General features: G+C 45.7%; 1 protein-coding gene across 1 annotated transcript in view; it reads left to right on the top strand.

Moving 5' to 3' along the window:
- Positions 1 to 23714, top strand: part of rab11fip3 (RAB11 family interacting protein 3 (class II)) — a 158553-nt gene that overhangs the window by 108679 nt on the left and 26160 nt on the right. The window contains exons 4-6 of the mRNA XM_072481357.1: positions 3638 to 3849; positions 8698 to 8871; positions 9349 to 9480. Of these exons, the coding sequence (XP_072337458.1) occupies positions 3638 to 3849; positions 8698 to 8871; positions 9349 to 9480 (518 nt within the window). The remainder of the gene's footprint in view (positions 1 to 3637; positions 3850 to 8697; positions 8872 to 9348; positions 9481 to 23714) is intronic.

Raw genomic sequence — 23714 nt, 5'->3', positions numbered from 1 at the left:
GTTTAATATTTCACAATTTTTGAAATGGGAAAACATTTATTTGTAAAGCCTGCTTTTCTGACTTTATTTTATTTTGAGGCTTCACCTCCCAGGTTTTTGCATTTAAATTTTTCTGTTATCAGTCAGATTTGTAATGTTGTCCCTACATCCTCCAACAAGGCTACAACTGTAGAACTAATCTGCCTGTTATAAGGGAGATGATTATGGACAGATCTGGCAGGTGACGCCATACTTGACTTTGGATTAATTAGTGGGGACAAAGGATTTGGGGATAGATTTTTTTTGAAAGTGGAGGATGAGCCAATGAGAATGGTCAGGTAGCATGTCAGCTGGGTAGGAACATTGGGTGGTTGGCCGTTTTGTGGAAATGGGTTTGAAGAAATCAGGAGGTAGGTCTCTGATTATAAGCTGGAACAGTGGAGATACAGGGCAAGGACTCAGTTGGTGTTTCGGACTATAGTGGGAGGGAGGATGGATTTGCTGCTTATCTATTCTATGCCCTAATAATAGCTTTAGATGAACTCCCTAGACACAACTCACATTTGGATAGCAATCTCTAATGTATACTGGATGTTTTCATTGTTCACACAGAGTACTGTTTCACACACCCGCTGTTGTACTTTGTTCAAATCCGAGTGATAACACTGGCTTTGCCTGACTGGGCAAGTTGGTTTGGAGCATTTCTGTTGGAATATTGTGGAATTCCATGAATTTGTGCCTCAGGTTATTTTAACCTTGTCCATTTGATTGTAATAATTAATTTGGTTGAAGGTTAACTGCATTAGTTCATTGGAATTGAACTGTTTGAATATTAATTATTTCATGGGTGGAGAGTTCAACATACTGCAAATAAATGAGGTGATGTCTTGGAATTGGTATTTGGTTTGGCCATCTCAGACTGGGTAAGATGCAACATTGTGCTGCCCTCCCTGTTCTATAATGTCTATGCTCTGGACTTGGAACCAGCTTCTGAGGGAATACTGCATTTGACTGAATTTTGAGGATCCAGTTTGTGTTTATTCCACCCAGGAACACCAGTGATGCAGCATGATGGGGATGTACAAAGCATGTGATTCATTGTCATTCCAAGTAAGACCCTGTGAAACTGAACAATCTCTGATGCTGGTTGATGATGATTGTGATGAGGGAGTAGATCAGGCCTGTCGAATGAAGAGAAAATGGTTGTTAATGAAATAATATAAGCATGACAGCAAGAGGTTCAGAGAGCAAGGTGCCGAATAGCCTGTGTAACCATGAACTTACCATGTAGTCTTTGTAAATAGTTTCTAGAAAGACTACATACTTGCTATCTCCACTTGGAATAAGTGAAATCGATCAAACATGACCTACATGCTGGACTTGGCTAAAATGAAGGTAATATAGTAAAACCGATTTACATTCAGTGATACTGGTCAAAAGCCCTGGTATGAGATCACTGGTAAAATCTCTTTCTGGCTTGTGCTACTTAACTGGCTACTGCTACTCCACTGGGAAAGTTTAAATTAATCAGCCGAATTTGCACCAATAGTTTTATCTACGCTTCTTCTTTTTGGAGCGTTTGATCAGCAGAAATCAGTGTGTGGAAAAGAACTGTAACTGAGCTCTGAAATTCTAACTAACTTGTGCACCTCCTAGTATTCATGGTGAGAGAACAGTTGACAGGATTATCTTCCTGTTCCAGTGTTGATATTCAGCTGCCTCAGGTTCATGTGCAGCCAGCCCAAAGGCAGTAATTGAGCTCCTTTCTGAGGAGGCCATCAAGTTTCAGTGTGAAATTTCATACTGTTTCTGGATAAATTAGCATTTTATACCCCGCCATTAAGCTTGACCTGTTTCTCGTAGCCACATAATTAATAGCTCCAGTTTTCAAACATTTTGCAGTGACACTGCACTTGAGCTGAGCTTTCGTCTGTGCAGAATATACTAATCTCCACAATAGCGAGGCCCAAGGTGGGGAGAGAATTCAGCTGGGTTCCTGCTGCAGTTGTTTCAAACTGTTTGTGGTGTGTTATGGCTCTGAGGGCACGACCAGCCTTGGCTGTAGAATCCAACTCGCGTGGTAAGGCCAGGGCGAGCAAATCTGTCAGGAGAGGTGGAAGAAAATTGCTGCGTATGTACTGCTATTTAACCTGCCTCACTGACTTTAAACCTTTCCAACAATGGATTGCAGTGTTTCAATGTCACGAGGAAATTGAAGCTCTCCTCCAATTGGGAGACTGCTTCGCCAACATTGTGGAAAACACCCCACTCTGGAGGTTTTCTGATCAGCTGTTGACTTCCTTCTACATGACTGCAGCCAGAAAAGAACAACTTTTATAAGCTATCAATTTCCGCAGGGACTTGGAATTGACTTTATTCCATTAGCTGGGAGCTAATTGTTTCGCAACTGCTCTGCCACCTACTCGATATCCTCCCTGGATCACTATTGTGGCAGGAAATACTCTGGACAGGAGCTGTCAAGATACTGAAGTATTTGGTAATAGAGCAATCTGGTCAGAAATAAAATCCCTCTGATAATCACAATATAAACCATTAAATTGTAATAAGACGTTATTGGTAGGAAATGCTGAGCAAGTATTGCCCTATTAATTATTTTAAATTAAAGGCGAACATCCATAATGCAGGACATCACAAGCTGGTAAAGAGGAAAGCTGCCTCGTGGTAGCTGTGCCCCAGCTGGATATTGGTGTAATGCTGCGATTGTGATGCAGTTAATCTACATGCTGTGGTACTGTACCTGGTAGGAGGGAGGTGTTTGGTTGGATAGAGTGTTACTCTGTTACCATAGCTACAATGCACACTGCTGAGGAAGGTAGATAGCAGAATCCCAACATTTAAGGCAGCCATGATCCCAAAGCTGGGTGGCCAGTGGAAGATGTATGATGGCATCTAGAGTGATATTTAGAATTTTCTATCCAGTTAAATTCCTGATAGACTGGAGCTTGAAGCATAATGTAAATACTCAAGCTTGCATTGTGAGCTGATTTCATGGGGCTGGTTTTGTTTGAATGTGTGTAATGTTGAGCTCGACAACAATATGTGACCTTGCATCTGAATGTCCTTTTAAAGGAGCTTTACTGCAAACCGCTCCTACCCCTCCACTATTTAAAATAGTTGAATCCTGTATGCTCAAGGACCTTCTGAAAGACTCTGTAATGAACAAGGCTGAGGCCATGATTGTTGGTCTTAACTCTTAGTTTTGTTTTTCCCATGAGTTTCCAATTTATTTTATTGCTGGTGGTTTGTATGTTATCAAGCTTGGTTATGTGTTGGAAGCTTCTGGGCAAATATATGTCCAATAATAGTCACATCACTGCCTTCAGAATTCCTTATTGATTTGGAAACCAGGTATTCTCTTCTGTTAAGTATTAACACACCATCCTCTCCCTGCTTGCTAATGTTCAGTAGCTGACCTGACCAGTGTAAGGTTATATTTTGTGTATTGCCACTGCCTTAGTTGAAACTACACTTGAATCAGGCTGATGAGAAATATGTTTGTCTAACTCTAACTCGCCTCAACTTTGGTTACTATCTCTTTTCCCATGTTATGATATGGTGCATTTTGGTTTTGCTAAGCTGATCTTGAAACACAGTAATTCGTGCGCTGAAATCTAATTTCCCCTTGTTCCATTTTCAGACAAACGAGGTGACGGACAGTGCTTACATGGGCTCTGAGAGCACCTACAGCGAGTGTGAAACATTCACCGATGAGGACACCGGCACACTCGTTCACCATGGAACACATGATGAGTTGGAGACGGACAGTGCTATTGAGGCCACACTGAACTCTGAGTTCACAGATACACTTGAAGAGCCAGAAAATAGTGTCCTATTTAATGGGGAAATTAAGTAAGTGGATCCTGTCTCCTTAACCTGAATAGTGACTCCTCTCTGCCTCTGTTAGTCAATGCTAAACCTGGTTATAGAATAGAATTCCTACAGTGGAGGCCATTCAACCTATTGAGTCTGCACCACCCTACCTAGGCCCAATCCCCCACCCTATTCATGCAACCCCACCCTAAGGGGCAATTTAGCATGGCCAGTCCACCTAACTGGCACATCTTTGGCCAGAGGAAACACACGCAGGCACTGGGAGAATGTACAAACTCCACACAGTCACCAGAGATCAGAATCAAACCTACTTCCCTGGTGTTGAGACAGCAGTGCTAATCACTCTGCTACCGTGCCGCCATTATGGTACTCCATTAATACTTAAGTATGTTTTTACCTCTGCACCTATTGATTCTAGTACAGAGTGAAGGGATGGAATTGCTTAGTTATGGAAACAGCACAGGTTTAGTGAAATCAACTGTTCTCTGTAGGTATGAACGGGGTGCACGTTGCCAGTGATCTATATGTCTAAGTCATGTCATATCTGAGGGCTTGTAATGAGTGTGTTGATTTAAATTTGGGGCTGAACAGAATTCCGTGTGGAATGCAGCGCACCAACAACTTGGCAAATTCAATTATTTTTGAAGGGGACCAAATAAAATTGAAGAAAAAAGGACGCCTAATTTGAATTTTCACCCAAAATTGAGATTAATTTAATCCCACTCTCGTCAAGCCAACCAACAAAGGGGCCTTAAAGAAATTTGTGAATCTGAAAGTCGGTCAGATTGTTTTAAGATATTCAGTTAAAGCAGAATTGGGCAAATAAACTAAGTGTGGGGTGAGGTGTGAACCTGCAGTGCTGCAACTGGCAGAGTGAAAGAGGGGGGGGGGGGAGACCCTGTCGGTGCAAGGTGAAAAGGGAGGTATGTGCAGACACAAGAAGAAAGTGAGGCCTCTGACTGTTGCATACAGTGACGCAGTATTTCCTGTGTACAAGAGTTACTGGCATCAAATGGTTCTTATGGGTTTATCGTAAAGATCAGGCTGAACATCTGAGTAGAAGAGGGAGAGCCTATCTCTCTGGCCCTGAGTGAGCAGGCTCCCCAGCGACCTTTGGAGACCTAAAGCAAAGACATAATAAAAAGAGATGCTAGAAATACTCAGTAGGTCTGGCAGCATCTGTGGAGAGAAAAACCGAGTGAATGGTTTCAGGCCTGAAATTTTCATCAGAATTTGGAAAAGTTAGCGATGTAATAGGTTTTGACCAAGTGGGAGGGAATGGTGTGGGAAGCAGGAAAAAGGAGCGAGTTTGTGGTAGGGTGGCAGGCAGGAGAAATTAAATTAGTTTTGCAGTGCAAGGCCAAAGGAAGTGATAGTAGAACAAGTAAAGAAACAAAATGTGTCCCGAGATATGAATGGTAGAATAGCTGCTATCCAAACACAAAGTCAAGGAATTGATAAAAACCAGAGAAAAATACCAAACCAGCAAACAAACATGAAATATAATGGGAGCGGAGGTTATAATTTAAAATTGTTGAATCCAGAAGGCTGAAGTGTCAAGTTAAGTTCGGGTGCTGTTCTTTGAGTTGGTGTTCAGCTTGCTTTTTATTTCTCTTTTAAAAATACATTTAGAGTACCCAATTATTTTTTTTCCCCAATTAAGGGGCAATTTAGCGTGACCATTGCCCCTACCCTGAACGTCTTTTTGGATTGTGGGGGGTGAGATCCACGCAGGCATGGGGAGAATGTGCAGACTCCACACAGACAGTGACCTGGGGCCGGGATTGAACCCAGGTTCTCTGCCGTGAGACAACAGTGCTAACTACTATGCCACCGTGCATTCCCCCACCCCCGGTGTTCAGCTTCCTAGTTCAGAGTTGGGAACAAGATGAAGAATTGAAGTGGTAGGTAACTAGAAGCTCCGGGCACACTTGAGACTTGCCTCACTTTTGCCCAATCTATTGTGTTTCTAACTTGCCCCCATTCTGATGAATGGTTACAGAGCTGAAATATTAACTCCGCATTGAAAGAACCAGTTCTGCTGAATATTTCTAGCATTTTCTCCATTTCAGGCTTCCAGCATCCATATAATTTTGCTTTTTTTTTTTTTTTTTTTTTTTTTTTTTTTTTTTTTTTTGTTGAAGCAAAGTTGTATTGGGGTTCCTGAGAGAGATTTTATCTTGGACCATTGTACCTGTAAAGAGTTTGTCATTTGCATACCCTGTTCATTAGAGTGGGTAAGAATAATTGAAGGGTAAGAACAATTGAACTTTCCTATCAAATCTGTCTGTCCTCGTCCATGGATGTCCTTGTTACATGGTTTTTAAAAAAAAAAAATTTAGAATACCCAATTATTTTTTCTCCAAGCGGGGCAATTTAGTATGGTCAATTCACCTAACCTGCACATCTTTGGGTTGTGGGGGTGAAACGCAGACTTGGGAAGAATGTGCAAACTCCACACGGACAGCGACCCAGGGCTGGGATTCGAACCCGGGTCCTCAGTGCCACAGTCCCAGTGCTATCCACTGCGCCACATGCCACCCTCATGTTACAGGATTTTTAACAAGTAGTAAGAATTTGTCAACTAGCATAAATTGTACAAAACACGCTCTATAATTAACTGGCAAATCCTGTCACCAAAATTAATAATAAATTTGCATTCGTACCATTTGTGGCGTATGCATTTGTTGCATTTAATACCTGGTACCTTCCTCTGATATTGTTTGATTTTAATATAGCCAGGCCCCTAATTTCAATCTCTGCATTATCCATCCATTAGCAATCTTTGGCTATTAATGCAGGCTGTTTACTGCAATTAAAGAATCGCTAAAACTCTGCCTTCGACCCTAAGCTGTCTTCAACTTGCAAACTGGACAGTTGAGCAGCAAATTAACTTTAAAATGGATAAATGTGAAGTGATGAACTTTTGTTGGTAAAACAGTAACATCATCACTTTAGAAAATGAAAAATTGGGTAAAAAAACAAAAGGAGTAAAAGTGAACAAATCATTTAAAGCAGCAACACCGATCAGCAAAGCAATTAAACATGCTGAAAAAACACAGGGATTTATTTCTAGAGATGCGTAATTCTTCTTAAACTTGCATGGGACTCTGATCAGGCTACACTGCACAGCTCTGGACCCCATGTTTATAATAAGGGCATAGAAGCACAGGGGAAAATACAAAATGGATTTTCTCGGATGGTACTGCACTGAGATTACAATTCTCAGGAAAGGTTAAACAGGTTGAGTTTAGAAAAGAGAAGAGTTGTAGGGAATCTGACAGATCATTTAATTATGAATGGACAATGGAGAGAACATTTCTACTTGTGGGAGAAACTAAAACTTGGGGCCATAAATGCAAGTTAGTTACTTGCAATAAATTCAGTTAGAAAAATGAGAAATTTCTTTACTCATTTAGAATATAGAATATACTATCACAAATGGTTGTGTTTAGATGCTTTCAAAAGGAAACCAGATGAAAAGAGGCTAGAAAGATCTATTGAAAGGCTGAGTGGAAGTAGATGGAATGGGAGACGTCAAGTGGAATATAAACAGCACAAACTAGTTGGGTGGCATGGTGGCACAGTGGTTAAACTGCTGCATCAGTGCCAAGGACCCTGGTTCAATTCTGACTTTGGGTGACCGTGTGGAGTCTGCACATTCTCCTAGTGTCTGCATGGGTTTCCTCCCACAGTCCAAAGATGTGCAGGTTAGGTGAATTGACCACAACAAAATTGTTGCGTAGTGTTCAAAGATGTACAGGTTAGGTGGGGTGCAGGGGAGTGGGCTTGGGGTCGGTGCAGACTCGATGGGTCTAATGGCCTTCCTGTAGGAATTTTATGATTCTATAATTTGGCATTTTGCGGTGCTGTGTGGCTTGGTATATCAGTGCAGAAAAGGTAGTTAAGAACCAACCACATTGAAATGATCTGGAGTGTCTCAAACCAGACTCCAGGATGGCAAGTTTACTTCCCTAAAAGGTTTTGTTGAAGTGTTGGGTTTTGACCATAATTTGACCACTTTTGATTTTACTGGCCCCTGATTTTATTTACAGTTTTAAACAAAAAAACTGAATTCAAATTATCGTGATCTAATTTGAACTCTGGATATCTGGATTACTAATCCAGTAACCTAGGCACCATACAACAAATGCTTCACAACGAGCTGCTCAAAACTGGCCTGAAGGTGTTGATCTGCTAGCTTTTTGGGGTTGGTGGGAAGGACAAAGGTAATATTAGAATTAGAATTTCCTATCCACATACTCCTTGTTCTGTGAAGTTCAGCCTGTATGTACTGAACAAGCTGACAACCAGTCCCTCACTCCTTCCGATGTCCACACATGTTTCCACTGTGTTCTTATTCACTGTTACAATTCCTTTTTTCATTGTTGGTCGAAATGAATAATTGACTCATTTTATACAATGAAGATAGTATGTCCTCGGGTTCAATTTTTGTTAATGGAATGGTGCCCAATAAGTGATGTTGAGTGAGTCACTTTGTGGAATAATTCAAAGAATGAGGGAAAACCACCTCGCGACTGGTACATCATTGCATATTATGTAGGATTACACAAGATATATGGCAGAGGCTGTTCAGCCTAAACCATCAATGCCAGTGTTGTGTTCCAGTTGAGCCCCCCATCTTGCTGTATCTAAACCTATCCTTGCAACCCTTTCTTTAATCCTGCTCCCTCATACTTGACTCACCTCTCCCTATGTGCATCTACACCATAAGATTCATCCACTGAGTGCCACATTCTCACCATTCTTGGGTAAAGCAATTTCTCCTGAATAGCTTTTGTTTTCAAAGACGTTCAAAACGTGCTTGCAACTTAGCCTTTCTTCCTCGTGTAACTCCTATTATAGGACCCATCGGCATAACTTTTCGATGAGCTCCAACATTTCTCTCCTTAGTGCCGAGGAGCACTTTGAAGATTACGGAGAGAGCAATGAGATTGACTTTGCATCCAGTAGCCTGTGTCAGGATGAAGGCACAACTATCAATGGTCACTTTAATCGCTCGTCGCTACTCTCTCCCAGGTAAGGTTAGCACTGGTGAATTTTGCCAGATCTCTGCTGGAGAAAGGTAAAATTGAGAAATCTGAATTTGGTGTTGACTCCTTGCAGTCACCTCGTCCCCCTCAATCCTGAGGAGCACTGACTGGTGAAAACTTCATTATTGCTAATTTTGTAGGCCAGTTGGTAAGTGTGCTGTCTGAGTGACTGTATGGTCTCTGGATACCTTTCATCCACAGAAACTCTGATTCCTAGAGTAGAATTTGGTGTATTTTAAATTAATGTTTTTCAAGAGGAAAGTGTTTTAAGTAGCAATGCCCTTTTTTTTTTTTTGAGGGGGCAGGAATTAGGGAAAAGTCTTTCTTTGTTGCTGCAGCAAGTTGCAAGTTTTTTTTCCTGAAAATCTTTAGAAGATAAATCTGCATTCCAATTGATTTCTGATTTTATGAGATCTTGATCAATGATTTCTCTAATTTCCCAATTGTCGCTTCTGATTTTCAGTGATCATTTCACTTCAGCTTTACAAAGTGTCATTGGTGAAGAGATGCTGAAGTTTTACTGCACCCAATGTCATAAGCAAATCAATCGCTTAGAAGATCTGACCACCCGCATCAACACTCTTGAAATGAATAGGTAACTGCATGATTCTGCTTTTTACTATTATGCTTTTTCCTCATGATTGTGGGTTATCCCTTTTCTGTTGTTGCTTTTGGGACAATGTTTCATTCTGTACAGAATTGAGTTTTATCTGCTCCCAGTAGTTACACTTTTTAAGAACTTGCCATCAGTTGAACTCTATATTGTATACTTCACCAGGTCCAGTTCCCCAAGTTTTCTGTTCTGAATCTTGCTGTACCAGCACATTAGCTGCTAGAACAGTTCCTTTATTGGCATTTGGGCAATTAAGTATTCTATAAACTACCTAATTTCATAATATCTTGATGAACTTTGTACCAGTTTCCATCTTCCATTATCAAGAAATTAATGTTCCAAACATTTATCTCTGACGTCCATGATCAAGACTAACAGACTTGTTGAGGGCTAATGAGACATAGAGAATGTGTTCATGTGATTCATTACAGATAAAGTAAGCCCCAATTGAACAATGTGTGACCTAACCCAGAAAGTGTGCAGCTTATGACCTCTGTATACACATGCCTTACACTGGATATGAACTATAGCTGCAGTCTTTCATTCCTAATTTTTTAACTCCTAAGATAAAACAAATGTAAAATGGAAGGAGGTAGGTGATTCTTTTGCATCAAATGCCTTCCCTCACTATTTAATCTTGACCTGTATCACAACACCCTTGTTCAAGCTGGCCCTGTACTGTCCTCTTGTTCAGATGTGGAGTTGCACGGTGTGCTTTTCTCCATCTGGTAGGCAGTGTAGGTCAGCGAGCACAGGAGTGATTGATGGACAGGTCATGATGCGAGTTAAGGTGGACAGCAGAGTTTTAGATTATCTCAAATTTAAGAAAGGTAAAATGTGGGAGACCTGTCAGAGTTTTTCCTTAAATTTCCAATTAAGGGGCAGTTTACCGTGGCTAATCCACCTACCCTGCATATTGTTGAGTTGTGGTGTTGAGACCCACGCAGGCACAGGGAGAATGTGCAAATTCCACAGTGACCCGGGGCCAGGATCGAACCCGGATCCTCGGTGCCGTGAGGCAGCAGTGCTAACCACTGTGCCGCCCAACCTGTCTTGAGTTAATTGGAATAGCCCAATTTTTGAGGTGCAAAAGGCATGAATGGGGATTTGGGCAGCAAGTGAGCGGAGGCTAGACAGAGTAGGGAGTGTGAACAACCAGAGATTGTGGTCCATATCTATGCCAAAATGGGTAGAAAGAGGAATGAAGCCTCTGTCGGCAGATATTGGAGAGCCAACAAAACAAAGACGCAGGACCTCCCAAAGTAATCTCTAGATTACATCCAGTGGCATGCCTTGAGGGTATAGAAATAGGAAGTTAGTGCAGATGAAGTGGTGCATTAGCAAGAGCTTTAGATTTCTAGAACAGTGAGACTGGTTCTGCGGGAGGTGCAACTGGTTCTGGGGGAAGTGAAACCTGTACAGACTGAAAGGGTTGCATCTCAACAGAGCCAGGAGCACGGGGACAATTTACTCTGGGCAGACAATCTGCTGGGGCAGATTTAAACTAACTTGATAGAATGGGAACCAAGATGTAGCATTAGAAAGAATAAATAAGGTGGATAAAGGATTGGGAGAGACAGATGGTGCTAGAATAAGAAATAGTAAGGTATTAAATGGGGTCAGACTAAGGGATTTCAGAACTATTCAGGTTGATGGTATACATATGTAAACATAAAGCATGGTAAAATAAGGGTGATGAGCTGATGGTGCAAATGTGCTGAGATTTTAAGTTGATAGCTTTAAGTTCCTGGGGGTCACCATCACCAACAGTCTGTCCTGGTCCACTCCCGTTGATGCAATCGTCAAGAAAGCCCAACAGCGTCTCTACTTCCTACGGATGCTAAAGAAATTTGACATGTCTGCATCAACTATCTCAAATGTCCACAGATGTGCGATAGAGAGCATCCTACCCAGCTGCATCACAGCTTGATATGGCAACTGCTCGGTCCAAGATCGCAAGAAACTGCAGAGTGTGGTGAACTCAGCCCAACACATCACACAAGCTTGCCACCCCCACATTGATTCTGTATAAACCTCCCGCTGCCTCAGGAAGGCAGACAGCATTATCAGAGACCCCTCCCACCTAGGCATTGCCTTCTTCCAGATCCGTCCCTCAGGCAGAAGGTACAGAAGTTTGAAGATCTGCACATCCAGACATAGGAACAGCTTCTTCCCCACAGCTACAAGACTCCTCAACGACTCCCCCTCGGACTGATCTGTTCCCTGTAAGAACACTATTCACGACGCCTTATGCTGCTCTTGCTCATGTATGTGTTTTGTTTGGCCCCTTGTTTCACACTGTAACCAATCACTGATTGTCGATATACCATCTGTCAATGTTCTCTGTTGATTTTCTTTTGTCTACTATGTACGTTCTGTGTATATTCCCTCGGCCGCAGAAAAATACTTTTCACTGTACTTCGGTACTGTGACAATAAAACAAATCAATCAACCTGGCTCAAAGGAAGGAAAAGTATTAAATATTCCTGGAGAAAAGTGTTCAGGAAAGCAACATATTAGATATGACCGTACTGGAGAGAGAATGCTTTTTGAGGGGTGTTGCTAACTTTTGGTTGGTTCACTTGGCTCTGTTTTGTAACCTTTGCCCTCGAGTCGCCAGGTATCTTTATGATACCACCACGAGGTTCAAGTTCGAGTAATGACCAATAACTCAATACACCGATTAGTAAGATTTAAATCAAAGCACATTTATTATACACAGTAATCACTACTCCTGCACAAATTCTACGTCTGCTACTTCAACGACTAACAGGCCTGTACTTGGCTTCGGACTGGCCCACCAGGTCAGGGGAACAAATGGCCTTTCGTTCGGGTTCTGAGTCTGCGGGATTCGAAGTTGGTACGGATTGATAGCGAGGAGCGCCTATCTCTTAGCGAGCGTTGACTTAAGACTTACGGTCTCTCGGCAGCCACTGGACCGGTCACGGTCAATGTTGGTTCGCGTTGCTGGGTGACCCGGTCAGGAAGAAGAGGGCCGATTTGAACTTGGGGCTTAACTTTATAGTCCCCAGGGGCTTCCCGCCTTTCGGGGTGGACCCTGTACCTGGCTCTAGGTGATTGGACTTTGTTCCAATCGCTTGGTTCGCTTTCTCCAATACTGGAGCGGTTCCCTGATCGATGGGCGGTCTTGAGGTGTCCGTTGACCTCTTGTGTTGGCTCCTGCTGGCGCCGGGGAGTCTGGCTTAGTTTTGTTTGTCCCAAATGTTGCTATTGTTCCCGGGGATTGCTCATTAGTATGTAGATGGCTGCTACATTATTATGCTGATGGTCGCTGGTATCGATGCTGTCTGGGCTTTTGCAGAGTTAAATACACAGCAAACCTGCACCTGCTGGTTTCTGCCTGTGTTGGCTGAATTTCCTTTCAGCCTTTGCCATTCGCCATTTTAAATCGGGACTTGGCCAACTCGGGTGGCTACAGGGGTTAAGGACAGAATTTATTGGATTCAAGTTAAGAACAATAGAGATGTTGTTACATGACTAGGTGTATTCTATTGACTATCAACTATTGAGAAAACTATAGAGGAGCAAACTTGCAGGGAAATTAGCAGAGCAAAAACTGGAATAGTGACAATGGGTTTTAATTATCCTAATATAGATGAGGTTAGTAATACCACCAAAGGCAGAAACGAGCGAGTTTCCTTCAGACAGTGAATCTGAGGAAGTAATAATGAGAAATAAGGGAATGGCAGAACTGTTGAACAGATATTTTGTCTGTCTTCACTGTAGAAGATAACATTCCAGAAATACTTTACAAATTAGGGAGTTTGAAATAGTTACAATCAGCACAAAAAGAGTACAGAGAAAATTATTAGCACTAGGCCTACTAGCACCAGGACCTTCATCCTTGGGTTCTAAAATAAGTGGCTGTGGAGATAGTAGATACATCACTTGTAATTCTCTCAAATTCCCTAGGTTCTGGAAAGGCCCTATTGGATTGGAAAATGGCAAACTCCACCCCCCCCCCCCCTTCTATTTAAGAAATGAGGGAGACACAAAATAGTCAACCACAGGCTAGTTAGCCCAGCATCTGTCAATGGGAAAATACTAGAATCTATGATGGAGGTTATAATATAAAATAGATTTCATAGAATCCCTACAGTGCAGAAGGAGACCATTCAGCCCATTGAGTCAGCACCGACCCTCTGAAAGAGCACACCACCTAGGACCACTCCTCCGCCCTATCCCCACAACCCCACGTAACTGGCACATCTTTGAAACTAGGGGGCAATTTAGCATGGCCACTCTGCCTATCCTGCACATAGTTGGACTGTGGGGGGGGAAACTATGGCACTCGGGGAAAACCCCACAGACATGGGGAGAATATGCAATCTCCACACAGTCACCCAAGGCCAAAATTGAACCTGGGTGGCAATGGAGAGAAATTGCAAAACTGAGGCAGAGGGATCTGGGTGACCTGATACATGTTGTGTTATGTACTCTGGGATAACACCGGCTGCAACTTGATGCAGCTTTGACCAAAAGATACTCCAGACGTTGAAGTAAGTTCAACGGTGATTTATTGAACCATTAACATAGTTCTCTATGGGTTCGACTCTCCTGCTAATCTCACTATAGTAACTCAGTCTAACTAACCAGTCTGCTCTAAGCTACATGGTGGGTGTGATGCTTCTTATCTGCCCCTGTCCTTCTCTCTGTCGCCTGTGGAAAGAGACTGAGCATGTGTGCCCTGTCCTTTTATATGGGTTGCCCCCTTGTGGTAGTGTCACCTCTGGGTGTCTTGACTGCCCATTGGACGTGTCCTATTCTGTGTGTTCATTAGCTGTATGTCTGCATGTCATGACATCTCTGGTGCTCCCTCTAGTGTTTACTTAGTCGTAGTGTATTTACATTAACCCCTTGTGTATTTACAGTGATGCATATCACCACATCCCCCTTTTTTCGTGTTACATATTTTCTGTACAGTGTTAAAGAAAAATTGAACAAAGGTAAATAAGTGATGACATGTACAAGTTATGATGACTGTGATGATTATACAAGATCAAAGAATAGTTATGATGACATTAAGTATTATACAATACCAAATCATAGTTGTGAGTCCAAAGTTCATGAATTTACAAGGCCGAGTGGCTTTCTTGTGTTGTTATGGAAGTGTCTATGTTGATGTTGTCATTCACTTGTGAATGCTGTCAGTGTTCTGGTGTTTACGTAACAAAGAAGTCATCAGGAGGTGTTCAAATGGTCAAATCACTTCATCGTCTGAGGTGGACTCTTTTTTTTTTTTTTTTTTATGCTTGTGGTAGCATGATGACATGACATCTTTCCTGAAAGCTGGTTCGCTTGTCCGTAGTGTAGCAACTGTGAATTCGTAAGATGCGCTGACATGCCATGGTATGTTTGCACTCTCGCCGTTGTTCTGAGCTGAGCAGTAACATTGTCCTTCATGGACAGAGTTGTACCATGTCGCAGAGTTGTTCTATTGCTGTCATTGTTGTTATTGATGTACTTGTTGTTGTGTTTGTTGCATCTGGTACGCTTGTTATTTAGATGAGCTGGGTAGACTGTCTGAGTCTTCGTCTGGTGGCTCAAATAGTCTGGGTAGACTGTCATAGTCGTCTTGCTGTGCACTTGAGCCTGGCAGACTTGCATCATCTGCTGCTGGTTGCTCAGATAAGGTTGCTAGACCTTCATGGTCTTGTTCATGCAAGGACTGCGCTCTGGAGTCTTGCGTTGCATCCATCATGGAGTCTGTCAACAAGCTCGCTGTGGAGGCTTATATCGCTCTCTGTGGAGTCTGGCATCGTTCCCTGTGCAGAGTCATGTAGTGGTCTAGCTGTGCAGTTGATCTGTGCGCTCTTAATGGAGTCGTGCAGTGGTCTCGCTGTGGAGTCTTTAGGTGTTCTCTGTGTGGAGACATGCAGTGGTCTAGCTGTGCAGTTGATCTGTGCGCTCTTAATGGAGTCGTGCAGTGGTCTCGCTGTGGAGTCTTTAGGTGTTCTCTGTGTGGAGACATGCAGTGGTCTCGCTGTGGAGTCTGTCATCGCTTTCTGTGCGGAGTCTGGGACTCTTTGTGGTGCGTGGACCACTCTCTGTCTCTTGGGGTCAGGCCGCAGCAGAATCCTGTACTCATGGGTTGGGATGTCGTCTATGCTGGGCTGAGTATCCTCAAATCCGAAGAACTCGTCCATGACTGTGTCAGATGCTTCAATGTACAACACATCTCGTTGCGGTTCGGATTTGGTACGGAGGTCGCCACGTCCAATGATGAAATCATTGTCTTAATCGTAGTCTTCAAGGACTAAATCATCATCTCTTGGGGTGGTGCTAACTGCTTGTTGCAGGGTTCTGCGGAAGTTACCTTCAGCTACTGGTTGAAGTTCAGGCATTGTGCTGTCATTCCAGGTAAAAGAATTGTGTTTTCTGGCTGTAAATTTTTTTCTCACTATTTTCGGACATTTCCCCTTTAAGTGGGCGTGGTCCGGGGCCTCTGATGTCATCACGCTTGTGACGTAGAGCGTAGGAATATATTGTGCATGCGCAGATCGCTTTTCCTTCATGCTCTGTGCGCTCTTTTCGCAACTGCCCATGCGCGGCTTCTCGCACATGCGCAAAACACTGTTTTGCCGGTTTGCGTCTTCTCGGGAACTGCGCATGTGTGGCTCCTTGCGCAAGACGGCTGCCAATCAAAATTGCCGTTTGCTTCTGTTACAAGCCTACCTTTACCTCGTGGTGAGTATAGGCGCCAGTTTTACCGATTTCTGTTGTGTTCACCTAGTAGTAGTTTTCAAACTTGTCCAGGACTGTCTGGAAGTCTCTCTTGTCCTGCCCTTTGGAGTACTTGAAGGAGTTGAAGATTTCTGTTGCACTTTCACCCGCAATGGTGAGTAATAGATCTATCTTCTCAGCATCGGCCACGCCATCTAGGTCGGATGCTACCATGTAAATCTCAAATCTCTGCTTGAATGCACGCCAGTTGGCACTGAGATTGCCGTGGTACCCGAGCTCCGAGCTGCTGAGGAACCGGAATCTCTTTTTTAAAAAATATATATATATTTTATTAAAGTTTTCAAACACAATTGTTCCACCTTACAAATCAACAAAAAAGATAACACAATAACTAATAAATAACACAATTTAAATAAAATAGTGATATAACAAAAATAATAACCCCCCACCCCCCCCCCCCACCCCCTCCCCTTTTTGGGCTGCTGCTGCTGACGATCTATTTTCCCTTAACGTTCCGCGAGATAGTCAAGGAACGGTTGCCACCGCCTGGAGAACCCCTGAACCGATCCTCCCAACACAAACTTCATCCGTTCCAGTTTTATGAACCCTGCCATATCGTTTGTCCAGGCCTCCATGCCGGGGGGTTTCGCTTCCTTCCACATGAGTAAGATCCTTCACCGGGCTACCAGGGACGCAAAGGCCAGAATATCGGCCTCTTTCGCCTCCTGCACTCCCGGCTCATCCGCTACCCCAAATATAGCTAACCCCCCAACCTGGCTTGACCCGGACCTTCACCACCTTTGAAATCACTCTTACCACTCCCCTCCAGTACTCATCCAGTGCCAGACACGACCAAAACATGTGTGTGGTTCGCCGGGCTTCCCAAGCACCTGTCCTCCACCCTGAAGAACCTGCTCAGCCTCGCTCCCATCATGTGTGCTCTGTGTAGAACCTTGAATTGTATCAGGCTAAGCCTGGCACACGAGGAAGAGGAATTTACCCTACTTAGGGCATCAACCCACTGACCCTCCTCAATCTCCTCTCCCAGCTCTTCTTCCCATTTTCCTTTCAGCTCCTCTACCAGCGCCTCCCCCTCCTCTCTCATCTCCTGATATATTTTGGACACTTTGCCCTCCCCGACCCATACCCGCGAAATCACTCTATCCTGGATCCCCTGTGTCGGGAGCAGCGGAAATTCCCTCACCTGTTGCCTTGTAAACGCCCTCACTTGCATGTATCTAAAGATATTCCCCGGGGGCAACTCATACTTTTCCTCCAGCGCTCCCAAGCTCGCAAACGTCCCGTCAATAAACAAATCTCTCAATCTCCTAATTCCTGCCTGATGACAGCTCTGGAACCCTCCGTCCATCCTTCCTGGGACAAACCTATGGTTGTTCCTGATCGGGGACCACACCGAGGCACCCGTCACACCCTATGTTGCCTCCATTGCCCCCAGATCCTTAAGGTTGCCACCACCACTGCGTTCGTGGTATACCTTTTCAGGGAGAGCGGTAGCGGCGCCGTCACCAGCGCCTTTAGGCTCGTTCCTTTACAGGACGCCATCTCCAGCCTCTTCCACGCCGCCCCCTCTCCCTCCCTCATCCACTTGCAAACCATCGCCACATTGGCGGCCCAGTAATAATCGTCCAGATTCGGCAATGCCAGTCCCCCTCTGTCCCTGCTGCGCTGCAGGAACCCCCTCCTTACCCTCGGGGTCTTCCCTGCCCACACGAAACTCGTAACACTCCTATCTATTTTCTTAAAAAAGGCCTTAGTGATCAAAATGGGGAGACATTGAAACACAAAAAGAAACCTCGGGAGGACCATCATTTTTACCGCCTGCACTCTGCCCGCCAATGAGAGCGGCAGCATATCCCACCTCTTGAAATCCTCCTCCATCTGCTCCACCAGCCGCGTCAGATTGAGTTTGTGTAGAGTTCCCCAGCTCCTGGCTACCTGAATCCCCAAATATCAGAAGCTCCTTTCCGCTCTCCTCAACGACAGGTTGTCTATCCCTCTTCCCTGATCCCCGGGGTGTACTACGAAAAGCTCACTCTTCCCCATATTAAGCCTATATCCCGAAAAATCTCCAAACTCCCTCAATATCTGCATAAACCTCTGTCATCCCCTCCACAGGATCCGCCACACACAGCAGTAGGTCATCTGCGTAGAGTGACACTCGGTGTTCCTCTCCCCCTCTAACCACCCCCCTCCATTTCCTAGAGTCTCTCAACGCTATGGCCAGTGGTTCAATTGCCAGCTCGAACAGTAATGGGGACAGAGGGCACCCCTGCCTCGTTCCCATGTGTAACCGAAAATACTCCGATCTCTGCCGATTTGTGAATACACTTGCCACTGGGGCGCCATAGAGGAGTTTAACCCAACTGACAAACCCCTCCCCAAACCTCCTCAACACCTCCCATAAATACTCCCACTCTACCCTATCAAATGCCTTCTCTGCATCCATCGCAGCCACTATATCTACCTCCCCCTCTGCTGGGGGCATCATTATCACCCCCAACAGCCGTCGCACGTTAGCATTCAGTTGTCTCCCCTTTACAAACCCTGTCTGGTCTTCATACACCACCCCCGGGAAACAATCCTCGATCCTCATCGCCAGCACTTTAGCCAGCAGCTTGGCGTCTACATTCAGGAGCGAGATAGGCCTATATGACCCGCATTGCAGCGGATCTTTGTCCCGCTTCAGGATTCATGATATCATCGCCTCCGACATTGTCGGGGGTAGAGTCCCCCCTTCTCTGGCCTCATTAAAGGTTCTTGCCAACAGCGGGGCCAACAAGTCCACGTACTTCCTATAAAATTCCACCGGGAACCCGTCTGGTCCCGGGGCCTTCCCTGCCTGCATGTTCCCCAGCCCTTTAGTCACCTCGTCTACCCCGATTGGCGCCCCCAGACCTGCCACCTCCTGCTCCTCCACCTTCGGGAACCTTAGTTGATCCAAAAACTGTTGCATCCCCTCTTTTCCCTCCGGGGGTTGGGACCTATATAGCCTCTCATAAAAGGTCTTAAACACCTCATTTACCTTCCCTGCACTCCGCACCGTCGTTCCCGTTCCATCCCTAACTCCCCCTATTTCCCTCGCCGCTATCCTCTTACGAAGCTGGTGGGCCAATAGCCGACTCGCCTTTTCCCCATATTCGTATCTTATCCCCTGTGCCTTCCTCCACTGTGCCTCTGCCTTCCCTGTGGTCAGCAGGTCAAACTCCGTCTGAAGTCTTCGCCTCTCCCTGTATAGTCCTTCGTCCGGGGCCTCCGCATATCTTTTATCCACTCTCAGCATCTCCCCCACCAATCTCTCCCTTTCTTTGCCCTCTTTTTTTTCTCCTTGTAAGCCCTAATGGAGATCAACTCTCCTCTAACCACCGCCTTCAGCACTTCCCATACTACCCCCACCTGGACCTCACCATCATCATTGGCCTCCAGGTACCTTTCAATACATCCCCGCACCCTTCCACAGACTCCCTCATGCGCCAATAGTCCCACATCCAGTCGCCACAGTGGGCGCTGTTCCCTCTCCTCTCCTAGTTCCAGATCCACCCAGTGCGGGGCATGATCTGAAACGGCTATGGCCGAGTACTCCGTTCCTTCCACCCTCGGAATCAGTACCCTACTCAAAACAAAGAAATCTATCCGGCAGTAAGCCTTATGAACATGGGAGAAAAAGGAAAACTCTTTGGCCAACGGCCTAGCAAATCTCCACGGATCCCCCCCCCCCCCCCCCCCCCCCCCCATTTGCTCCATAAACCCCCTGAGCACCTTGGCCGCTGCCGGCCTTCTTCCGGTCCTGGATCTAGACCGATCTAACCCTGGATCTAGCACAGTATTGAAATCCCCCCCCTCTTCCATTACCAGGCTTCCTACCGCCAGGTCCGGGATACGTCCCAACATCCGCTTCATAATTCCCGCATCGTCCCAGTTCGGGGCATATACATTTACCAGCACGACCTCCATTCCCTGCAATCTACCACTCACCATCACATATCGGCCACCGTTGTCCACTACTATATTCCTAGCCTCGAACGACACCCGTTTCCCCACCAATATAGCCACCTCTCTATTTTTCGCATCCAACCCCGAGTGGAACACCTGTCCCACCCATCCTTTCCGTAACCTAACCTGATCCGCCACCTTCAGATGCATCTCCTGAAGCATGACCACGTCTGCCTTCAGTCCTTTTAAGTGCGCGAACACTCGGGCCCTCTTAATCGGCCCATTTAGGCCTCTCACATTCCACGTGATCAGCTGGATTGCGGGGGCCCCCCCCCCCTCTCCCCTGCTGACTAGCCATCACCTACTCTAGGCCAGTCCCACGTCCAGGTCCCGTGCACCCACAGTCCCCCAGGCGGCGCACTCCCGTCCCGACCACCTGTTCCCTTGCCAGCTCCCTCTCGATCCCAGCAGCAGCAACCCAGTTATCTCCCTGACTCCAGCTGACCCCTGCTTTCCCCGCTCTCTCCTTTACCCCCCCCCTTGTGTGGAACTCTCCTCCTCCTTGCGCCTATCTTCCCGACATCATCTCCCTAGCGCGGGAAAAAACCTGCTCGTTCCTAGATCAGCTCCGCCCCCTATGGCGCAACTCCCACTACAGCCCCCGTTCCCATTCCCCATCCCCCACCTGTGTCCCTTTTTCCACCGGCGCCCACATTTCTCCGTGATCCCCCGTCAAAGAAAAAAGGAATTCTTCTCTTCCCTTTCCCCTCCCCATCTATCGTCCCAATACGGTGAACCTCCCATTCCCCAATTTACATTTCTGTATATCAACCTAGTCATCTCCCCCACAGCATCAGTCCCTCAGTTCTAGTCCAACTTTTCTTTTTGGATGAAGGTCCATGCCTCTTCCGATGTTTCAAAATAATAGTGTCTATCTTGGTACGTGACCCACAATCGCTCCGGCTGCAGCATCCCAAACTTTATTTTCTTCTTGTGATGTGCCGTCTTGGCCCGATTTAAAACTCGCTCTCCTTCTCGCCACCTCCGCGCTCCAGTCCTGATACACTCGTATCACCGCATTCTCCCACCTGCTACTCCGTACCTTCTTGGCCCAGCTCAAGACAGCCTTTCTGTCAGTGAAGCGGTGAAATCTCACCACTATTGCCCTTAGTTGTTCTCCAGCCCTGGGTCTCCTCGTAAGGACCTGGTGAGCCCCTTTCCACCTCCAGGGGGCCCGAGGGGGCCTCCGCTCCCATTAGCGAATGGAGCATCGTGTTCACATAAGCCCCAACGTCAGCCCCCTCCACTCCCTCGGGGAGACCCAGAATCTGGAGGTTCTTTCTCCTCGATCTGTTCTCCAGGACTTCGAGTCTTTCAATACACCTCTTGTGTAGCGCCTCGTGCGTCTCCATTCTTACCGCTAGGCCCAGAATCTTGTCCTCGTTCTCCGCTGCCTTCTCCTTCACCCCACTGAGCTCTATCGCCTGAGCCTTTTGCGTTTCTTTTAGCCCTTCGATTGCCAACAACATCGGCGCCAGCACCTCCTTTAATTCCTCCACACACCGTCTAAGGAATTCCTGCTGATCCGGCCCCCATGTCATCTGGTCTCCACCCGCCGCCATCTTGCTTCTTCCTTCTCCTCTCTGCCGCTGCTCCAGAGGATCCTTCGCAATCGGGCCACTACCACCGATCTTTTCCATACACACTAGGGGGGACTCCTTACTTCGTCACCCCACACTGGGTTTGGTCCGAAAAAATTTCCGTTGGTGCTCCCAAAAAGAGCCCAAAAGTCCGTTAGAGCGGGAGCTGCCGAAACGTGCGACTTAGCAGTGCATCGCTGCAACCGGAAGTCTCGGAACCGGAATCTCTTATCATCTAGCCTGGTTGCTGTTGCTGAGTTGAACTATATAGATTCAACAGGCACTATTGGCACCATGTTGTGTTATGTACTCTGGGATAACACAGGCTGCAACTCGATGCAGCTTTGACCAAAAGATACTCCAGACGTTGAAGTAAGTTCAATGGTGATTTATTGAACCATTAGCATAGTTCTCTATGGGTTCGACTCTCCTGCTAATCTCACTATAGTAACTCAGTCTAACTAACCAGTCTGCTCTAAGCCACGTGGTGGATGTGATGCTTCTTATCTGCCCCTGTCCTTCTCTCTGTCGCCTGTGGAAAGAGACCGAGCATGTGTGCCCTGTCCTTTTATATGGGTTGCCCCCTTGTGGTAGTGTCACCTCTGGGTGTCTTGACTGCCCATTGGTCGTGTCTTATTCTGTGTGTTTATTAGCTGTATGTCTGCATGTCATGACGTCTCTGGTGCTCCCTCTAGTGTTTACTTAGTCGTAGTGTATTTACATTAACCCCTTGTGTATTTACAGTGATGCATATCACCACAATACATGGAATAATAAGTTAGTAAACGGGTACAGCAAGTGATTCGGAAGAGAAATAGAATATGGTAATTTATTGTAAGGGGAGTCTAATCTAAAAGTCGGATGGTATGTTGCTACAATTATACACTGCATTAGTGAGACCACATCTGAGTATGGTGCACCGTTTTGGGTGGGGTGTGCCTGAGCCCTATGAGGGATTGGGGGGAGGGGGGGCATATCCATGAGTTGGTGAGTTCCCATCAGGTGGGCGGGGTGGTGCAGCAGGGCTAGTAGGTGTAGGGGGCTTTCCGCAGGGGTCAATGAGAGTCTGCAATTGCTACCCAGGAGTTAGAAGCGGTTTTAATTCTTCTCGCTTCTCTTTGATGTAAACCAATCTAAGTCATCGGACATTTGCGATTTAGTTGCATTTCCGAATAGTTCCCAGTGAATCGCAGGTGCCTGTAGCCGAGGTACTAAAAGAGTACTTGGCCAAGGAATTTGGAGTCATGATGCTTCAGGTGGAAGTTGAGACATTGGATGGTCTAAAAATTTACTGGAACTGTTGGGCTGTCTGTAGGCTTGCAAGTCACCAGGCCCAGGTGGGGTGCACCTGAGAAGAGGGTGCTGAGAGAAGTAAGGATGGAAATTGCAGAGACACTGGCCATTAACTTCTGAACCTCCTTTAAATGTGGGAGTGGTGTTAGAGGGCTAAGAATTGCACATTGTTACCCTTGTCAGCCCAAGTCTGAATGTTTTAAAATATAAATTTAAAGTATCCAATTCTTTTCTTTTCAATTAAGAGGCATTTTAGAGTGGCCAATTTACCTACCCTGCACATCTTTGTGTTGTGGGGGTGATACCCATACAGACACGAGGAGAATGTGCAAACTCCACACAGTGATCCAGGGCTGGGATCGAATCCGGGTCCTCAGCAGCATGAGGCAGCAGTGCTAACCACTGTGACACCGAGCTGCCCGGGTCCAAGTCTGAATGTTGCCAGGTAACCCTTTATTGAACAAGTGGCAAGTAACATTTGTGCACTCGAGTGCCAGGTAATGACCATCCGACAAGAGAGGATCCAACCATTTCCCCTTGAAATTCCCCACTATCAACATCCCGGGGGTTAACATTGACCAGAAACTGAACTGGACAGCCATATAAGTACTGTGGCTACAAGAGCTG

This window comes from Scyliorhinus torazame, chromosome 17 (genome assembly GCF_047496885.1).
Source record: "Scyliorhinus torazame isolate Kashiwa2021f chromosome 17, sScyTor2.1, whole genome shotgun sequence".
Classification (NCBI taxonomy): domain Eukaryota; kingdom Metazoa; phylum Chordata; class Chondrichthyes; order Carcharhiniformes; family Scyliorhinidae; genus Scyliorhinus; species Scyliorhinus torazame.
The sequence above is the reverse complement of the archived record's forward strand: the minus strand, read 5'-3'. Positions and strand labels throughout refer to the sequence as shown.